The sequence below is a fragment of the Oratosquilla oratoria genome, chromosome 9 (genome assembly GCF_046742065.1).
Source record: "Oratosquilla oratoria isolate Oo_2021 chromosome 9, ASM4674206v1, whole genome shotgun sequence".
In the NCBI taxonomy this organism is placed as follows: Eukaryota; Metazoa; Arthropoda; class Malacostraca; order Stomatopoda; family Squillidae; genus Oratosquilla; species Oratosquilla oratoria.
Window position 1 is genome coordinate 80,194,395 of NC_134785.1, and position 21,546 is coordinate 80,215,940.

The 21,546-nt window shown below is 43.3% G+C and overlaps 1 protein-coding gene across 5 annotated transcripts in view; it reads left to right on the plus strand.

Moving 5' to 3' along the window:
- The window catches only part of LOC143028640 (SID1 transmembrane family member 1-like), a 78,128-nt gene that overhangs the window by 35,906 nt on the left and 20,676 nt on the right, over window positions 1-21,546 (plus strand). For 4 of the 5 annotated variants that reach the window (XM_076191058.1, XM_076191056.1, XM_076191055.1 and 1 more), the window contains exons 6-13: window positions 1,818-2,047; window positions 2,678-2,793; window positions 4,610-4,736; window positions 4,867-5,014; window positions 6,307-6,504; window positions 6,732-6,849; window positions 15,886-16,125; window positions 16,468-16,703. In XM_076191058.1, the coding sequence (XP_076047173.1) occupies window positions 1,818-2,047; window positions 2,678-2,793; window positions 4,610-4,736; window positions 4,867-5,014; window positions 6,307-6,504; window positions 6,732-6,849; window positions 15,886-16,125; window positions 16,468-16,703 (1,413 nt within the window). Of the gene's footprint in view, window positions 1-1,817; window positions 2,048-2,677; window positions 2,794-4,609; window positions 4,737-4,866; window positions 5,015-6,306; window positions 6,505-6,731; window positions 6,850-15,885; window positions 16,126-16,467; window positions 16,704-17,040; window positions 17,129-21,546 lie in introns of all 5 variants that reach the window. The other variant, XR_012966750.1, reaches the window with a different exon arrangement.

Sequence of the window (21,546 nt, forward strand, 5' to 3'; positions counted from 1 at the left end):
TGTGGGTGGTGGAGAATTGCCTCTGATGGAGATTTCCTTGTAGGTGTTGGAGAATGCGTCTCAAGTTGACGTGGTGGAATGGCAGGCATTATGGTGGTGGAGAAATGCCTATGGTGGAGATTTTCCGTTGGGGCTGAAGAATATATCTGTATGTTGATGTGGTGGAGCGGCGGGCATTGTGGTGGTGGAGAAATGCCTAGGGCTTTGTTTTGTGGTTGCGGGCAGTGCAGCTATGAGGGAGTGCCTCGTAAGTAACATACTTCAGCAAAGATCGAAGCTGTCATTGAATTGTTTGCTTCAGAGCAGCATGGGTTGTGGGCAATGCAGCTTGTCAGTGCTTTTGACTTGCAAGTGGAATGCTGGAAAATGCTACAAAGCAATTAGTGTTGCACTGCTGCTTCGATGTCCATGGTTGTAGAAGTTAGTGTGTAGTTTCGAATCCCTCTGATGGTCACCAGAATGTAGGTGTAAGTTTTGTAGTCTTCATAGTCATAGTTGTAGTGTTTGAGCTGCCCATCAGAATGTAGGTGTAATGTCGTCCCACCAATGGCACCAGAATATAGGTTGTGTTCTCTACATTTGAATTGGTGGTGAAGGAAACTCAGGCGGAGTTCTTGGCTTTAGTGCTCCAGTTGAGGATCTATTCTCTTCTAACTACTACATACATGGCAAGCCCTCAGGAAAGCTCAGAGGGTTGCCAGAAACATATTCAAATGTTTACAAAAGTTGCCATATGAGGAATATTTGGAAGGCTGGGTCATGTCGGTTGAGACGTCAGCCAATCGGTTGCAGGTGGCTGACCTGAGGATGCAGCTGCGGCTATTGTTCAAGATAGCACTCTTGACCTGAGTGCAGAAAATCTTTTGTTATCAAAGGGGCATAGTCAAGAAAGGTTGGTTGGCTTGGTCACCAAAAACAATGGGAGCCCCTTGGGACGGTAGTCTTGTCGTTGAAAGTACCATCCTACTCCATATGTGTGCATGCGTGTGCACGCTAGTATCAAAGGGAGACACAGCTACAAAGATGCACAAGTCATTGAAGTGTTGCATATGTTGACTATAACATGAAGTAACCTGTTAAATTCATGTTAATTCCAGATAATTTTGTTCAACAGATTTGAAGACCTCAAATTAGAAATCAGTCAATCAGTTACCCTGTGTCTTTCCTGTAGGAGTCTATTGTTCCCAGGTAACCAACAGGGGCCACCAGATTTACCCACAAGTCACTCAAGGAAGAGACATGTTATTGTTTGTGTAAAGAAGGTTACAATGGGGTATTCTAAGTCTTGTGTGTGGTAATCACATTATCTTATCCAGGGCAATTTGATTCTTTGTTGTTACTACTTGAGTGCAAGATGTTGGCCCAAGCAATCATACTAGTGTGGTTCTTGTTTGTCATGGGAGGAATTTCATGGTTGGGATAATGTCTGGAAGAATTTGTGAAGTATGGAGTTTAGTGCCAGTCATGGAGTATTTGTTTTGTGATGTGTGTATATGTGTTTTGTATGGATGTTTTGTGAGGTGTAGGTGGTAGGTTGAATAATGTATGCTACTGATGTAGTTTTTGTAGTTCCATTGTTGCATGCAGTTGGTTGTGCTTGTTTTACATGATGAGAGGGTTAGATGGGACTGAAGTTTTTTGTGTAGATCGGTGTATTTTCATTTTTGTGTGCACTTCAGACTAAGGGTATTCTTTCATGACCTACCCCTTGTTGGAAACCATCCACACATCATTGACAAGTTATAGGTAATCGGTTCCCAATTACAGTACCTGTTAACTTTTTTGTGTTTTGTCTCACTTTTTTTTTTATCACACAGAGAGAGCAGTATCCAGAGGGTCTCTACATTGTGTCCATCTTGCTCTCAAATGACGAACCATGTTCATCTTCATTCCAACACGTTTACCGGAAGCGCAGCAAAATAATCTCCCTCACAGTAGAGGAGAAGATAACTCGTCTGGAATACCTGGCTGCCATCTTTGCTGGCCTTGGCTTTTGTGCCTTCTTCTACATTGTCACTGTTATCTTGGCATGCATATCATTTATAAAGTAAGTGTGTATATCAATACATCAATCAAATTATCCTGGTAGCTACCTCCTACCTTACCCCAAACTCCTATTCACAAACTGAACAACTTGTAAAAACTTTTGACTGCCCTCAACTGTGTTTCCATTCCCCATCTGGAACATGCTCCATAATGCCTCTCTGTCAACTTATTTATACCCACATATATTTTGTATTTAGTAGAGTATACATGCATGAAAATAGATTAATCTGTCCAGTTATTAAGCCTATTTGGCACGCTGCTACATGTGTCTTGAGAATGCATTTCAAGAGTGGATAATCCTATCTATCTGTGTATATACCACTAGGCTTCATCCCCCTTTTAAGGGAGGTAGCCAGACAAGGTATGCACCTACTCAAACCCATCCCACTCCTACCCACCTTTTACCTGTTTGAGGCACATACCTACATTTTGTGTAACTTTGAATCAATAGAATCCAATTGGAAAACTGATCTGCAAAATTATTTCATATCTGATCTGCCCATTCCATCTCAGTTTGGAAATTTACTCTTCAAAGCTAGAATGCTGATGAAGAGCTATAAACAGTGCCAGATTTTTCTTCATAATGATGATGTATGTATGTATGTATGTAACTTACACTAATACCTTCCAGGGAAAAACACAAAGACACCCCTGATAGTCGTCTTTTGGATGACACAATCCTTAACTTTCCTGAAGAGGAACGAGGAAGTCCCACCTGCAATTATGGAGCTGTTGCATCCACATCAGGTGAGTTGCACCAGTAGAATTGGTAAGCTGGCAAGGGACTGATATATTCATTACTTGGCACATAACCAAACTCAGCTGAATACATACATACATATACCAAAAGCTTTTTCCCCCCTTATAAGGGAGGTAGCCAAAAAACAAAGGCATAAAAATCACTCCCACCCCTTCCATCCCTAACATACTCCACTCCCCTCCACCCTCTTCCCTCCTGGATGACTCGTCATCCCTGCATCTTGCCCACTGCCCTGGGTCAGAAGCAGTGTCGCAAGACACAGCACATCCACAGCAAGGCCACTTCATTAAATCGGCGACCCACCCCCTCTCCGTTCCCACATGCAGAAAAGGAGAAGATGGGGAGAAGTCCGTTCAAGCTGCATCAATTTATTTCTCACACATACTCCCTCACCCCCATCCCCACCCATTCCACCTCATGCATCACAGCATCATCCATATAGAACCATTCTCCATTCACCCCTATCTTCTGTCCTCTCCCATCCTTCCTGAACCAATATTCTCCTCTTTCCCAAAGTCCCTTTTACCCCATCCATCCATCTCATCTTAGGTGGACCCCTCATGTTCATTCCTTCCACCTCTGCCCTCCATACCTCTTTTACTAGTCTTTCTTCACTCATTCTTTCCATGTGTCCAAATCATCCTAATATTCTTTCATCAACCCTATCTCCCAACTCCCTTTCCACCCCTGTTTTCCTCACCTCATTTCTCACTCTATCCAGCCTAGTAATCCCTATCCTACTTCTCAGACACCTCATCTCAAACACATTCAAACTCCTTCTCTCTTCCTCCCTTATGTTCCATGTTTCTGCCCCATACAGTGCTGTTGGCACAATCACTCCTTCATACAATCTCCTCTTAGCATCCATTCCCAAATGTCTGTTTCTCAGTACACTTTTTAATCTCCCAAGGCATTTACATACATACACCAAGGGCTTCCCCCCCCCCCCCCATACAAGGGAGATAGCCAAAGTCTAAAGGTATAATTGCACTCGTATTTACCATCCCTCCCTCCTTCCTTCTCATCTTGGCTCCTCCTGGATGACGGTTCATCACTGCATCTTGTCCATCACCATGGGTCAGAAGCAATGCAGCAAGACACAGCTCATCCACAGCAAGGTCACTTCATTTAATCAGCAACCCCTCTCTCTGTCTTCTCATGCAGAAACATTGAAGACAGGGAGAAATCCCTTCATGCTGCATCAAAATCTCATTTACATGTAACCACTTATCTAATCACCCTCCTATCTACCATACTGCTGAATAGCAGCAGTAAATAAGTCTGTCAACTGCTTTCATGTAAGTGAATTATATCATGAGGTAGTTACTAACACTATCAGATAAGTGGCAGTCAAGTAGAATGAAGTCACCATTTGAAAGGGAAAAATAGGAATTCAATCATTACTTGATGAAGGTTTAATGATACAGAACTTTACAGATATTTTAACTATTACCTAAGGAAAGTCTTTTATTTAGTTCATGGCTGTGGGAAGTGGTGGCTAAATTGTAAGAAGATTCAAGTGAAGTGTCAGTGTGGCTCATTTCTGTTATATTTGGACATAGTCGATATTGCATAATTGGACCATATCTGCTCTCTGCCACCATGTTTGAGATCAATCTACACTTTATTGATTGCTTGAGGACAATAGATTTTACATTAGTTTTGATGTGGGCAGTCTTTTGTACTTCTATAGAGCTGAAAGAATAAAGTAAAAGGTACTTTGTTTTCATATTAGATAAGTAAAATATGGATTTAGTCATTATTTGTTTTAGACGTTAATTATTGATGTGGTTTTGTATGTAGTGGGTGTGGCAGGTGAGGCAAAGACAGCACCTGCTCCATCCCTCACAAGAACCACCTCAGACTCTTCCCTAGATGAGGATGACATTGATATGCTAGATGACGTTGAAAGTGATAAAGATATAATAAGGTAAGGTTTGTTCAGTGGTTCCTTTCAAATTGTTGGCATGAGATATAAATTTTATATTGCAAAAGGAAATGTGTTGAAGTAGTACATTGTACGTAAATAATTTGTTGATTTATTTTATTTTTTTCCCCAGAACAAAAACTTATCCATATGTGAGTGATTTGGCTCGGAAGAACACCCGAGTATTAAGTAAAAAGTCATACCTCTATATATGGGGTTTGATCACTGTGGCCATATTTTATGCTGTTCCTGTTGTTCAGTTGGTGGTTACAAATCAGCAGGCAAGTTGTTAAATAATGTTGAAGAAACCCTCTCTTTTCTGTAACTAGTCTATCATTGAATACCTTTCTATCCTCAGTTTAAACAAATGAAAATTTATTTTCATCAATATTTTTATAAGGGAGATTGAGAGAACTTAATTTTATTTACATTTTTATAACTGTTATCTTTCTCAGGGTTTCATACTTTACTTATTGGCCTCCATTATGTTTATCTATAATGTTGACCTCTTCACTGGGAAAATGTGCAGAAGAATGTTGGTCTAATTCCATCAATCAAGGCAAGAGATACCAGAGGCAATGGATTGATGGTTTACTTCCCTATGATTAAAAGTATTAACTTAACATTTGATGTCAGTCAATGTGTGGCTTTGGTTCTCTCTTGCTGGAGACCTGTGGCTTCTAAGGAACCAGCCACAGCCATCAGGTCAGCCCATAAGTCACTCAGTGAAGATTGTTTTGTAGGCATGCACCCATCCCCACCTATTCCACTCTCATCCATCTCCCATTTGTTTCCCACTCCTATTAGCCCCTTGTGGATGAAGGGTCATCTCTGTCTCTTGCCTTCTGCCTGGGTTAGAAGCAATGCAGCAAGACACAGCACATCCACAGCAGGGCCAGCTGATTCATTTGCTCAACAACACTCCCTCCTCATCCCCTCATGGAAAACATAGAGAAGACAAGGAGAAATCCCTGCAGGGCTGCATCAAATTATTGTCTATTATTGTCTCCACTTACACATATCCCCTGCCTTCCCATTTCCCTACTCAACAAACATTCATTTTTAGGTCAAAGTCTTTTTCACCCTATCCATTCATCTCACATTTGTTATTCCCCTCAAGCTCACTCCATCCACCTCTGCTGAACCAAAACAATACCAACACAAAATCAGCTTGGCAAAAGATATGAATTGCCCCATATGAAACCAACTCACAGAAGATACAGAGCACCTCATTCTACACTACCCTACTCTCATCTTACCCAGACAATAACACAAAATATATTCTCTAAGTGACTTGTGGATTGAATTAGTGGCCATAGGCAGTTATCTAGAGACCTGGGGGAGCAGATTGATCCGTGTGTGTCAGTGTCTCGGCATAATTATCAGTAATGATCTCAAATCATCTAAGCAATGTATTTCAGTCTCTGAGAAACAAATAAGATTCTAGGACTGATTCCACGATCTTTTGACTTCAAAAGTCCATTGTCTCTTGTGAGAGGAAAGATTGCTCCCAATCCTTTTTGGACCAGATATTTGTAGTTGGGTATGATATTCATCTTTTTTTCCTGGCCAGGTTTTGGATGCATCAGGCAATCAGGACCTCTGTTTCTACAATTTCTGGTGTGCTCACCCACTGGGTCCCCTCAGTGACTTCAACCACGTCTTTTCCAATATCAGCTACATCCTTTTTGGAGGCCTGTTCATTGTTGTATGTATACGAAGAGACAGGCAACACAGGAAAAAAACAAGAATGAATTATAAGATTGATAAGGTCAGAACTTTTGCTGTTTATATGACAAATAAGGCCACTAAATGTGTTATTAAATTTTCTGGGTGTAATATAAATGACCACTTCAGCATACACCATGACATATAGACATAGACATATTGTCTATCAAAAGGCTTCTTCCCCTGTATAAGGGAGGTAACCAGCCAAGGCATGCACACTTCCCCAACCATCCATATTGTAACATGTTCTTTTATTTCCAATTGTTGCAGTACTTTGGAATTCCACAACATTTTGGGTTGTTTTATGCTATGGGTGGAGCACTTACCATGGAAGGGCTCTTAAGTGGATGCTACCATATTTGTCCAAACTACTCCAACTTCCAGTTTGGTAAGTTACATTAGTATGCAGTTATGAATTGTTTTCATAGGCAGGCTCCCTGTATTGGGGTATTGATTGCATGGTGACATGTAACAAGTACTTTAAGGACTGTGGATGAGTTACAGATGAGAGCAAAAACAGTATGTAAGAAGAAAAATAGATGTGTTAGCATTGAGTGAAATAAAACTGAAAGGAAAGGGCAAACTGGCATTTGGAGCATGAAGGGTACATTGTCAGGAGTGGCAAGAGGGCAGGGGAGGGAAGGAGTGGCACTATTGGTAAATGGCAAGGTTGGTAAGTATGTGGCAGAGTGGAGAGACAAGTCATTGAAGATAATGTTGGTGAAAATGAGATAGGGATGGAATTCATAGGCATGAATGCATATGGAGCTTGGTAGTGAGAAAAGTGAGAAGAGGTGTTTTGTGTTGATGTGTGTGTAGAGTTTTTGAAGAAATGTGGTTGTACCCAGGAGGACTGGATATAAACAAGTTCTGGGAAGAGGGTAGTAGATTGTCAGATCATTGTCTGGTGGAAGGGTAGTTGAGAGTGGAGTTTTAAGTGCAGAAGGGAGAACAGGTAGGGAGGCAGGGAAGTGCTGAAGATGAACAAATGAAATGAGACAGAGGAAGAATACCAGGTGAAGCTGAGACAAGCATGTGAAGAGGACACAGGAATAGAGGAGGAATTGGTATGTTTCAAAGAGGACTACTGAAACATGCCAAGATGGTATGTGGGATGAGGGGGAGGAGAGGGATTAGACAGAGAGGCAGCAAGAGGTAGGATGAAGAGGTGAGGGCTGTGGCAGTAGAAAAATGAACATGTAATTTATCTTCTCTTTAACTTAAACTAGCACCCAGTGACCTCTCCCCATTCTCCCAGATCCTCTTGTTTAACCTCAGTTATGTGTATCAAGGGGAAGATGGGCAGAATATTTTAGGGAGTTGCTAAATGTGAAGGAGGATAGGGAGGGAAAGATAGTTGCAGTGGGAAATGCTAAGAAAATGAGAGTGATGAGTGAGGAAAATGGAGGAGAAATAAGGAAGGATGAAGTGAAGGCAGTTGTTAAGATGATGAAAGCAGGTAAGGCACCTGGTCTGGATGGATGCCATGCAGAATGTCTAAAAAAAGGAGGTACAGTGATGGTGGAGTGGCTGGTGAGGTTATTTAATGTTTGCTGGAGAGAGGGTAGAGTGCCGGAGGACTGGAGGAGTGCCTGTATAGTTCCACTTTACAAGGAAAAAGGGGACAAATGTGAATGTAGTAGTTTCAGCTTGTTAAGTGTAGTTGGGAAGGCTTATGGGAGGATCTTGATTGAGAGGATTAGGAGAGGAACAGTGTGGATTTAGGACGGGTAGAGGTTGTGTAGATCAGATCTTTGTGGTAAGACAAATATGTGAAAAAGCTATAGGAAAGGGGAAGGATTTTTTTTTTGGCTTTTATGGATCTGGAAAAGGCTTACGATAGGGTAGATAGAAAGGCACTGTGGGAGGTACTGCAGATATATGGGATAGGAGGAAAGCTTCTGGGAGCTGTCAAGAGTTTTTACGAGAGTAGTAGAGCTTTTGTTAGGATTAGAAATGAAGAGAGTGAGTGGTTCGAGGTAAAGGTGGGACTTCGTCAAGGATGCGTTATGTCACCCTGGCTGTTCAACTTATACATGGATGGGGTAGTGCAAGAGGTAAATGCAAGGGTAGTGGGTCAGGGATTGGAGATGGTTAAAGAAAATGGAGAAAAGTGGGAGGTGAGCCAGCTGTTGTTTGCGGACGACAATGCACTTGTGGCAGGATCGGAGGAGGGATTCAGGAAGTTGGAGACAGAGTTTGGGAAAGTATGTGATAGAAGAAAGCTAAAGATAAATGTGGGTAAAAGTAAGGTGATGAGATGTACAAGGGGTGAAAGTGGCAGCAGAATGGAAGTGAGCATTAAGGGAGAGCGACTGGAGGAAGTGGATAGTTTTAGATACTTGGGTGCAAATATGGCAGGAAAAGATGGAGTGAAGGTGGAGGTAGAATGTAGATTGAGAGAAGCGAGTAAATGCCTTGGTGGTGTCATGGCGTGGCAGGGAGGAGAGGAAAATATTTTTGTGAAATTTGGCAAAAGGACGCCTTCTGTCAAGAATCGACATTTATAATCCTCAAACGCCTACCTACTCATCTCCAGGTTCTTTTAAAGAGGGGTAAATTTTAAAGTTTTATTTACTATAACAAGTAAAACAAATAAACAAAATCCCAAAATTATACACCTATCACTTTTGAAACTATCACACTTTTTGGTCATGAAATTGAGATTGAAGTACAGTAAACTCGCGCTTATCCAAACGCGTTTTAACCGAATAATCGCATTAACCGAACATTTTCTCAATACGGTAGCCATTGCTTTAACCGAACGTATTTGGATCTCAACCGAACATTCAAACACCCCACCGCCTCTTCCGCCACCCCCGCGCCACCTGCAAGCTTCACCAAGTGCTCACATGGTGGCAGCACACTCCATGTTTACACCTGATCGGCTGTTTGGCGGTACATACATTCGTGAGTCCTGTCGGTGAAGATACAGTATCACAAGCTCTCCTTAAACATTTTCTCTTTATACTCTATAGAATATGTTTATGAACTATTATAAGCATTTCCATGTGTATGTTAAGTTTACAGGTACGAATATTGAAGCCGACATTACCGCATAAAAATCTACGGGAATGAAACATACAAAGTCGGATTAACCGAACATTTCGATTAATCGGACATTTCTAATCCCCCTTGGAGTTCGGATAAGTGGAAGTTTACTGTAGTATTAGAAATTAAAATTTGAAAATTAAATTCACGCGAGATATAACCCGAATAGAAATATTTGAATACAAAACTGTTATCAAAACAAAGGTAATAAAAATAGCACTTAACGAAGTTCAAAAGGTAACTGAAACAGATCACATACGGGCAAGAAAAGGGCAAGCCAGAAAGACCCTCCTACATTCTAATTTCCCCTAAATGTGACCAAAGAAAATGATAAAAAACCCAAAATGAAAAAGATACACGTAAGTTAAAAATAAAAAGGGTGGAGAGAAAAACAGAGATGAACAAAAGTCTAATCGACACATTCACTCTATAGATAGAACCTAATTCCAAAAAGGTATTCAAACCACGGGAAATAGGAATCAAAAATAGGTCGCCCATGAGAAAAGATTGATAAGACAAAAACCTAAAAATGGACACGTCTTCTTTCAACCTAACTTAGCCCTAAAAGGAAATTTCCACAGGGTTAAGAAAAGGACATTGGCAAAAGCCTACTGACACACCAGGTCCACAATTTTATATCTCCAAAGGGGATCCCACACCTCACACCTAAAATAAGATTACTTAATACTACCTAGGTGCCTTGCACACCATAGGTGACGGGGGAAGATGCCTCCGTCGAGGAGACAAGAGCGGCTGGATGTTGACCCGTTAAACCGAAGGTAGAAAAAGCCACAAAACAAGAGGGTCCCTACCTTTTAAAGGCGGCAAAATGACCTAAGGGGTCATGACTGCCATAATAGGCCGAGAGGACAGAGGAAGATTTTCCATATTCTATTCAAGGATGCGTTATGTCGCACTGGCTGTTCAACTTATACATGGATGGGGTGGTGCGAGAGGTAAATGCAAGGGTAGTGGGCAAGGGATTGGAGATGGTTAAAGAAAATGGAGAGAAGTGGGAGGTGAACCAGCTGTTGTTTGCGGAGGACACTGTGCTTGTGGCAGGATCGGAGGAGGGATTGAGGAAGTTGGTGACAGAGTTTGGGAGAGTATGTGATAGAAGAAAGCTAAAGATAAATGTGGGTAAAAGTAAGGTGATGAGATGTACAAGTGGTGAAAGTGGCGGTAGACTGGAGGTGAGCATTAAGGGAGAGCGACTGGAGGAAGTGGATAGTTTTAGATACTTGGGTGCAAATGTGGCAGGAAAAGGTGGAGTGAAGGTGGAGGTAGAATGTAGATTGAGAGAAGTGAGTAAATGCCTTGGTGGATTGAAGAGTGTAATGAGGAATAGACATTTGGGTATGGATGCTAAGAGGAGACTATATGAAGGAGTGATTGTGCCAACAGCACTGTATGGGGTGGAAACATGGAACATAAGAGAGGAAGAGAGAAGGAGTTTGAATGTTTTTGAGATGAGGTGTCTGAGAAGTATGATGGGGGTTACTAGGCAAGATAGAGTGAGAAATGAGGAGGTGAGGAGGAGAACAGGGGTGGAAAAGGAGTTGGGAGATAGGGTTGATGAAAGAATATTAGGATGGTTTGGACACATGGAAAGAATGAGTGAAGAAAGACTAGTAAAAGAGGTATGGAAGGCAGATGTGGAGGGAGTGAACATGAAGGGACATCCTAGGATGAGGTGGATGGATGAGGTGACGGGGGCTTTGGGGAAGAGGGGAATGTCTGTTGAGGAAGGACGGGAGAGGACAGAAGACAGGGGTGAATGGAGAATGGTTGTATATGGATGATGTTGTGATTGCATGAGGTGGAATGGGCGGTGGGGTATGGGGTTGAGGTAGTATGTGTGAGCAAAATTTGACGCAGCCCGAAGGGATTTCTCCCCTTCTTCTCCTTTTATGCAATGGGGGGACGGAGAGGGGGGGTCACCGATTTAATGAAGCGCCCTTGCTGTGGATGTGCTGTGTCTTGCGACACTGCTTCTGACCCAGGGCAGTGGACAAGGTGCAGGGATGACCCGTCATCCAGGAGGTGCTCAGATAAGAGGGAGGATGGAGGGGTGTGGAGTGTATTCAGGGATGGAATGGGTGGGAATGATTTTATGCCTTTTCCTTTTTGGCTACCTCCCTTGTAAGGGGGAAAAAGCCTTGGTATATGTATGTATGAATTTGAATACGGCATAGAAACTTAATCCAATACAAGCCTTTCAAGAACCCAAACCAAAACATATATACAAATCCATATATACAAATAAAATCTTAATTCTATCACATAAGAAAATGTACCCCCAAAATGACAATCGTATGGGAACTCATTACAATGTGTCCAACCAGCCGGCCGGGCGATTGAGTGTTGCCATACGCGGGCAAATTAAGATTAATTTTTTTTTTTTTTAATGTCAAGACAAAAAGGGTACAAATTACAGTAATACGAAAGGAATGCACAAATGACCGGTTACAAGTAATCTGGTCACACACAGAGAAAGAAAGAACATTCCACATTAAAATATAGAAAAATAAAACACAACCTGGCAATCTGTGCCGCGACGCCAACGTCCCCGGGTCTTGACCTAAGCGCAAGGGGATTAACCAAGACCTGACCTACTGTGGGTCAACTTGGACACAGCTGTGCAAACAAAAGGAGGTGGGGGTGAAAGTACATGACTGTCGACTGCATGCGACCACCACACCATGAAAGAAATCATGTGACCCTCTGAGATACGTGAGTGTGGATTAAAGAGTGTAATGAGGAATAAACATTTGGGAATGGATGCTAAGAGGAGACTGTATGAAGGAGTGATTGTGCCAACAGCACTGTATGGGGCAGAAACATGGAACATAAGAGAGGAAGAGAGAAGGAGTTTGAATGTTTTTGAGATGAGGTGTCTGAGAAGTATGATGGGGGTTACTAGGCTAGATAGAGTGAGAAATGAGGAGGTGAGGAGGAGAACCGGGGTGGAAAGGGAGTTGGGAGATAGTGTTGATGAAAGAGTATTAGGATGGTTTGGACACATGGAAAGAATGAGTGAAGAAAGACTAGTAAAAGAGGTATGGAAGGCAGATGTGGAGGGAGTGAACACGAGTGGATGTCCTAGGATGAGGTGGATGGATGGGGTGAAGGGGGCTTTGAGGAAGAGGGGAATGTCTGTTGAGGAAGGACGGGAGAGGACAGAAGACAGGGGTGAATGGAGAATAGTTGTATATGGATGATGTTGTGATGCATGAGGTGGAATGGGGGGGGATTGGTGATGAGGTAGCATGTGTGAGCAAAATTTGACGCATCCCGAAGGGATTTCTCCCCTTCTTCTCCTTTTATGCATGGGGGGACGGAGAGGGGAGGTCACCATTTAATGAAGCGGCCTTGCTGTGGATGTGCTGTGTCTTGCGACACTGCTTCTGACCCAGGGCAGTGGACAAGGTGCAGGGATGACCTGTCATCCAGGAGGTGCTAAGATAAGAGGGAGGGTGGAGGGGTGTGGATTGTATTCAGGAATGGAATGGGTAGGAATGATTTTATCCCTTTTCCTTTTTGGCTACCTCCCTTGTAAGGGGGAAAAAGCCTTGGTATATGTATGTATGTGTATCAAAAGGTAAAGGAGGCAAAGAGGAGAGCAGATGTGAAGTGGTTTAAGAGTATGACAGAAAATTTTGAAAGTAATAAAAAGATTTTTTGAAAAGAAATTAAGAGAGGAAGAGGAGGCGAATCAAGTAGAGAAAAGGTAAAAGGTGCAGATGGAGAGATGATAATGGAAGAGAAGGCAGTAAAGGGAAGCTGGGCAGAATATTTTAGGGAGTTGCTAAATGTGAAGGAGGATAGGAAGGGATAGATAGCTGCAGTGGGAAATGCTAAGAAAAGGACCGTGATGAGTGAGGAAAATGGAGGAGAAATAAGGAAGGATGAAGTGAAAGCAGTTGTTAAGATGATGAAAGCAGGTAAGGCACCTGGTCTGGATGGATGCCATGCAGAATGTCTAAAAAAAGGAGGTACAGTGATGGTGGAGTGGCTGGTGAGGTTATTTAATGTTTGCTGGAGAGAGGGTAGAGTGCTGGAGGACTGGAGGAATGCCTGTATAGTTCCACTTTACAAGGGAAAAGGGGACAAGTGTGAATGTAGTAGTTTCAGAAGGATTAGCTTGTTAAGTGTAGTTGGGAAGGCTTATGGGAGGATCTTGATTGAGAGGATTAGGAGAGGAACAGAGGGAGTAATTGGTGAGGAACAGTGTGGATTTAGGACGGGTAGAGGTTGTGTAGATAAGATTTTTGTGGCAAGACAGATATGTGAGAAAGCTATAGGAAAGGGGAAGGATGTTTTTTGGCCTTTTATGGACCTGGAAAAGGCTTACGACAGGGTAGACAGAAAGGCACTGTGGGAGGTTTTGCGGATATATGGGATAGGAGGAAAGCTTCTAGGAGCTGTCAAGAGTTTTTATGAGAGTAGTAGAGCTTGTGTCAGTATTAGAAATGGAGAGAGTGAGTGGTTCGAGGTAAAGGTGGGACTTCGTCAAGGATGCTTTATGTCGCCCTGGCTGTTCAACTTGTACATGGATGGGGTTAGTGCGAGAGGTAAATGCAAGGGTAGTGGGTCAGGGATTGGAGTTGGTTAAAGAAAATGGAGAAAAGTGGGAGGTGAACCAGCTGTTGTTTGCGGACGACACTGCACTTGTGGCAGGATTGGAGGAGGGATTGAGGAAGTTGGTGACAGAGTTTGGGAGAGTATGTGATATAAGAAAGCTGAAGATAAATGTGGGTAAAAGTAAGGTGATGAGATGTACAAGGGGTGAAAGTGGCAGTAGTCTGGAAGTGAGCATTAAGGGAGAGCGACTGGAGGAAGTGGATAGTTTTAGATACTTGGGTGCAAATGTGGTAGGAAAAGGTGGAGTGAAGGTGGAGGTAGAATGTAGATTGAGAGAAGCGAGTAAATGCCTTGGTGGATTAAAGAGTGTAATGAGGAATAGACATTTGGGAATGGATGCTAAGAGGAGAGTATATGAAGGAGTGATTGTGCCAACAACACTGTATGGGGCAGAAACATGGAGCATAAGAGAGGAAGAGAGAAGGAGTTTGAATGTGTTTGAGATGAGGTGTCTGAGAAGTATGATGGGGGTTACTAGGCTAGGTAGAGTGAGAAATGAGGAGGTGAGGAGGAGAACCGGGGTGGGAAGGGAGTTGGGAGATAGGGTTGATGAAAGAGTATTAGGATGATTTGGACACATGGAAAGAATGAGTGAAGAAAGACTAGAGAAAGAGGTATGGAAGGCAGATGTGGAGAGAGTGAACATGAGGGGACGTCCTAGGATGAGGTGGATGGATAGGATGAAGGGGGCTTTGGGGAAGAGGGGAATGTCTGTTGAGGAAGGACGGGAGAGGACAGAAGACAGGGGTGAATGGAGAATAGTTGTATATGGATGATGTTGTGATGCATGAGGTGGAATGGGCAGGGGATGGGGGGTGAGGTAGTATGTGTGAGCAAATTTTGATGCAGCCCGAAGGGATTTCTCCCCTTCTTCTCCTTTTATGCATGGGGGGACGGAGAGGGGGGGGTCACTGATTTAATGAAGCGCCCTTGCTGTGGATGTGCTGTGTCTTGTGACACTGCTTCTGACCCAGGGCAGTGGACAAGGTGCAGGGATGACCTGTCATCCAGGAGGTGCTAAGATGAGAGGGAGGGTGGAGGGGTGTGGATTGTATTCATGGATGGAATGGGTAGGAATGATTTTATCCCTTTTCCTTTTTTGGCTACCTCCCTTGTAAGGGGGAAAAAGCCTTGGTATATGTATGTATGTATGTGTATCATGTCATTGTACTTGATAAAGTTGTAACAAGCAAAATATCATACAAATAAGTATCATACATAAAGGTTCTGTCTTCATATGGTGTTTATTTTGATGTGAAGAATAATTGCAAAGAAGAAATGGGGAAGTGTATGGGAAGTACAGAATAAAGGAGGGTGGAGGCAAAAGTTAAGGTGAAGGAGACCAACCCAGGCATTGGCCATGAGACATGGATTCACGAGGAGTTGAGAGAAGAATGAAACAAGGGTGATAGATGTGTACAATAAAGAAGATAAATGCTAATGGAAATGATTTTGGGAAATATATCATGTGATTATATTGGGATGGAGTTGGTGAGCATAGAAAATAAGGAGGATTTTATTGTGGTTGTGGGAGATGACAGAAAAATGACAGATGGGAGAGGAAAATGATAGGGATATATGAAAAGAGTGGAATGGGTGTATGCTTTTACTTGGCCAGCCTCCTTATAAAGGGACAAGGGCCTTTTGGTATGTGTATGTATATTACTTTTTGCATTATAATCACCCTTGTTCCCCTTTATAACTTTGATCCCTCATTATTTTTCCACAGACACAGCATTTATGTATGTCATTGCTGTCCTGTGCATGCTCAAGATATATCAGACACGGCATCCCGACATCAATGCCAGCGCCAGCAGTGCCTATGCCACTCTTGCTGTGGCCATTCTTCTTGGTGTCATTGGAGTGCTAAATGGCACCCTCTATTTCTGGATTCTGTTTGGGTTCTTCCATGTTCTGGCATGCCTCTTCATGTCAGCACACATTTACTACATGGGAAGATGGTCGTTGGGTGAGTGTTGTGGTTTTTGGGTTGTTCGTGGAGTGAACAATGAAAGGTAATCACTTGATAGTTCTTGGGTGGGTGGTAAACCCAGTGGCAAATGATAGGAAAGTTGAATTAGCACTCATTTGAATCCTGTGTGTCAGGTTTCCTCAAGGGAACATGAGAAAGTTTTGGAGGGTTGGTTATTTTTATTTGCTGGAAGATAGATTCCTCTCTCTCTCTCTCACTCTCTCATTAGATGTTTGTGCGACTGAATTGGAATTTATATTATACAATTGATCTGGCAAGATTTTTTTTTTTTTTTTTTTTTTCATTCTAATTTAATTTTTTCTTCATCTTCCTTCTCAGATGTTGGGTTGTTCACTCGCATGATAGCTTGGTGCAAAAGTGAAGTAAGTGACTGCCACTCCATACTGAAGCCAATGTACTGTGACCGTATGATACTCCTGTTAATCGGCAATGCAGCCAACTGGGGCCTTGCCATATTTGGGATGATCACAACTCCCAAAGACTTTGCATCCTACCTGCTCAACATCTTTCTGACCAATCTCCTCTTGTACATGACATTTTATCTCATCATGAAGGTAGGTATTTAGAGGGAAGCTTTATGTATATATATATATATTTATTAACCCTGTGGTGGGAGAAAAGAATACTGCCACCAGGTCTTCCAACTTGAGTCATATGAGGTGACAAAAAACGGGATGAGGATAGGACTAGGCATCCTTCTCCCTGTAGCCCCAAAGGGGACATTCCTTAAAAAAGTAAAGGCTGTGAAGAAAACATTGATACCCCAAGACATACAGATGAAATAGGGGTTTTACATACATTTAACCAAAGGCCCTTCCCCTTTCAAATTGGGTGGCTGAGTCAAATTATACACTTATGTGAAGAGCTCTTATGTTGCCCCTTTCATTTTAGCTCCTCATGGTTGAAAAGTTATTCCTGTGTCTCTCCATATTTGCTTGGGTCAGAGGCAATACAGCAAAATACTACACATCCATGGCAGGTACTAACAACGGAAACTGGTTTATTCCTGCCACATTAGCACATGATGACCACCCCCCTCATCCATTTGAGAAATAGTACATACATATACCAAGGCTTTTTCCCCCTTACAAGGGAGGTAGCCAAAAAGGAAAAGGCATAAAATCATTCCCACCCATTCTATCCCTAAATACACTCCACACCCCCTCCACCCTCCCTCTTATCTTAGCACCTCCTGGATGATGGGTCATCCCTGCACCTTGTCCACTGCCCTGGGTCAGAAGCAGTGTCGCAAGACACAGCACATCCACAGCAAGGCCGCTTCATTAAATTGGCGATCCTCCCTCTCCGTCTCCCCATGCATAAAAGTAGAAGACGGGGAGAAATCCCTTAGGGCTGCGTCAAATTTTGCTCACACATACTACCTCATCCCCCATCCCCCCCCCCATTCCACCTCATGCATCACAACATCATCCCTATACAACCATTCTCCATTCACCCCTGTCTTCTGTCCTCTCCCGTCCTTCCTCAACAGACATTCCCCTCTTCCCCAAAGCCCCCTTCACCCCATCCATCCACCTCATCCTAGGACATCCCCTCGTGTTCACTCCCTCCACATCTGCCTTCCATACCTCTTTCTCTAGTCTTTCTTCACTCATTCTTTCCATGTGTCCAAACCATCCTGATATTCTTTCATCAACCCTATCTCCCAACTCCATTTCCACCCCTGTTCTCCTCCTCACCTCCTCATTTCTCACTCTATCCAGCCTAGTAACCCCCATCATACTTCTCAGACACCTCATCTCAAACACATTCAAACTCCTTCTCTCTTCCTCTCTTATGTTCCATGTTTCTGCCCCATACAGTGCTATTGGCACAAACACTCCTTCATACAGTCTCCTCTTAGCATCCATTACCAAATGTTTATTCCTCATTACACTCTTCAATCCACCAAGGCATTTACTCACTTCTCTCAATCTACATTCTACCTCCACCGTCACTCCACTTTTTCCTGCCACATTTGCACCCAAGTATCTAAAACTATCCACTTCCTCCAGTTGCTCTCCCTTAATGCTCACTTCCAGTCTACTGCCACTTTCACCCCTTGTACATTTCATCACCTTACTTTTACCCACATTTATCTTTAGCTTTCTTCTATCACATACTCTCCCAAACTCTGTCACCAACTTCCTCAATCCCTCCTCCAATCCTGCCACAAGCACAGTGTCGTCCGCAAACAACAGCTGATTCACCTCCCACTTTTCTCCATTTTCTTTAACCATCTCCAATCCCTGACCCACTACCCATGCATTTACCTCTCGCACTACCCCATTCATGTATAAGTTGAACAGCCAGGGTGACATAACACATCCGTGACGAAGTTCCACCTTTACCTCAAACCACTCACTCTCTCCATTTCTAATCCTGACACAAGCTCTACTACTCTCATAAAAACTCTTGACAGCTCCCAGAAGCTTTCCTCCTATCCCATATATCCGCATAACCTCCCACAGTGCCTTTCTGTCTACCCTATCATAAGCCTTTTCCAGATCCATAAAGGGCTAAAAAACATCCTTCCCCTTTCCTATAGCTTTCTCACATATCTGTCTTACCACAAAGATCTGATCTACACAACCTCTACCCGTCCTAAATCCACACTGATCCTCACCAATTACTCCCTCTGTTCCTCTCCTAATCCTCTCAATCAAATTCCATAAGTCTTCCCAACTATACTTAACCTCTTCACTCCGGGGCACATCGATGTCTGGCAGCATTAGCTGCCCAACATGCGATGTTGCATCATAATAATCGCATTATAAAAAATAAAGACAGTGCTCAATTATTCGTTCTCTTTCACCTGTGTATTTTTATAACCATAGAAAATATGATGAAGCCAGTTTAGAGAGAATGGAGGTTACATAGGTACGACTACAATAAATATAATCAAGATGCCGACGTCGGCATCATCGAGTACCCACCTGCTCCTCATGCAGCCTACGTAGGTGTCACCGTATTGAAGTGGTTAACAACCTAATCCCTCTGATACTACTACATTCACACTTGTCCCCTTTTCCCTTGTAAAGTGGAAGTATACAGGCACTCCTCCAGTCCTCCGGCACTCTACCCTCTCTCCAGCAAACATTAAATAACCTCACCAGCCACTCCACCATCACTGTACTTCCTTTTTTTTAGACATTCTGCATGGCATCCATCCAGACCAGGTGCCTTACCTGCTTTCATCATCCCAACAACTGTCTTCACTTCATCCTTCCTTATTTCTCCTCCATTTTCCTCACTCATCACGGTCCTTTTCTTAGCATTTCCCACTGCAGCTATCTTTCCTTCCCTATCCTCCTTCACATTTAGCAACTCCCTAAGATATTTTGCCCATCTTCCCCTCACTGCCTTCTCTTCCATTATCATCTCTCCATCTGCACCTTTTACCTTTTCTTCTGTACTTGATTCGCCTCCTCTTCCTCTCTTAATTTCTTTCCAAAACATCTTTTTATTACTTTCAAAATTTTCTGTCATACTCTTACCCCATTTCACATCTGCTCTCCTCTTTGGCTCCTTTACCTTTTGCTTTACTTCTCTTTTCTTTTCTTTGTACCTCTCATATGACTCCCTCGTCCTATTTTGTAACCAAACTGTGAAAGCTTGCTTCTCTCCTACAACCTTCTTTGTTTCCTCATCCCACCATTCACTACCCTTTCTTCTATTTCCTCCCATCCTTCTTGTTCCACACACCATTCTTGCACACTTTGTGACTCCCTCCTTGAACCATCCCCATTCCTCCTCCACACCTAGCTCTACTCTATCCTTCACTTCCTCCCACTCCTCCTTCAGCTTCTTCTTGTACTCCTTCTCCTTTTCCTTTAAAGAGTTCACTCTAAGCACCTCCCTACCTTTTGCCCCTTTCCTCTTTCTCCATCTATCCTCCACTCTCAACTTACCTTCCACCAAAAAATTATCTGATATGCCCCCACCCTCTCCCTTTAGCACATGTACATCCTTAACTCTTCCTATCATAATCCTATTTACCACTACATAATCCGTATAACGCTCTCTCTACCACCCTTCCCTCCACCACCCTCTCCCATGTGTACTTATGCTTGACTTTCTTCCGAAACACTGTATTTGCTATCATCAACTCTCTTTCTAGATACATTTCCACCATCAACTCTCCACTACGATTCTTTCCTTTGCACTGCATCCTTTCCTTGACCATTTATAACCACTCTAATCACTTTTTGCCACTTTCCCATTATTCAAGGAGTGACATTCCTCTTACATCCAATGCCCCCTGTACCCCAGTCTGTGAAACTCTTGGCAACAATTATTATTATTATTGAGAGTAATGGGCAGGGGATTGGAGATACATACATACATACATATACCAAGGCTTTTTCCCCCTTCCAAGGGAGGTAGCCAAAAAGGGAAAGGCATAAAAACACTCCCACCCATTTCATCCCTAAATACACTCCACACCCCTCCCACCCTCCCTCTCATCTGAGCACCTCCTGGATGACGGGTCATCCCTGCACCCTGCCTACCGCCCTGGGTCAGAAGCAGTGCCACAAGACACAGCACATCCACAGCAAGGCCGCTTCATTTAATCGGCGACCCCCCCTCTCCGTCCCCCCTTGCATATAAGGAGAGGACGGGGAGAAATCCCTTCGGGCTGCGTCAAAATTTACTCACACATACTACCCCATTGGGATTGGAGATGGTTAAAGAAAATGGAGGAAAATGGGAGGTGAGCCAGTTGTTGTTTGTTAACAACACTGTGCCTGTGGCAGGGTTAGAGGGGGAAGGTATGCCAGAGGAGAAAGTTGAAAGTACATACATATACCAAGGCTTTTTCCCCCTTACAAGGGAGGTAGCCAAAAAGGAAAAGGCATAAAATCATTCCCACCCATTCCATCCCTGAATACACTCCACACCCCTCCACCCTCCCTCTTATCTTAGCACCTCCTGGATGACGGGTCATCCCTGCACCTTGTCCACTGCCCTGGGTCAGAAGCAGAGTCGCAAGACACAGCACATCCACAGCAAGGCCGCTTCATTAAATCGGCGACCCCCCCTCTACGTCCCCCCATGCATAAAAGGAGAAGACGGGGAGAAATCCCTTAGGGCTGCATCAAATTTTGCTCACACATACTACCTCACCGCCCATTCCACCTCATGCATCACAACATCATCCATATACAACCATTCTCCATTCACCCCTATCTTCTGTCCTCTCCCGTCCTTCCTCAACAGACATTCCCCTCTTCCACAAAGCCCCCTTCACCCCATCCATCCACCTCATCCTAGGACGTCCCCTCATGTTCACTCCCTCCACATCTGCCTTCCATACCTCTTTTACTAGTCTTTCTTCTCTCATTCTTTCCATGTGTCCAAATCATCCTAATACTCTTTCATCAACCCTATCTCCCA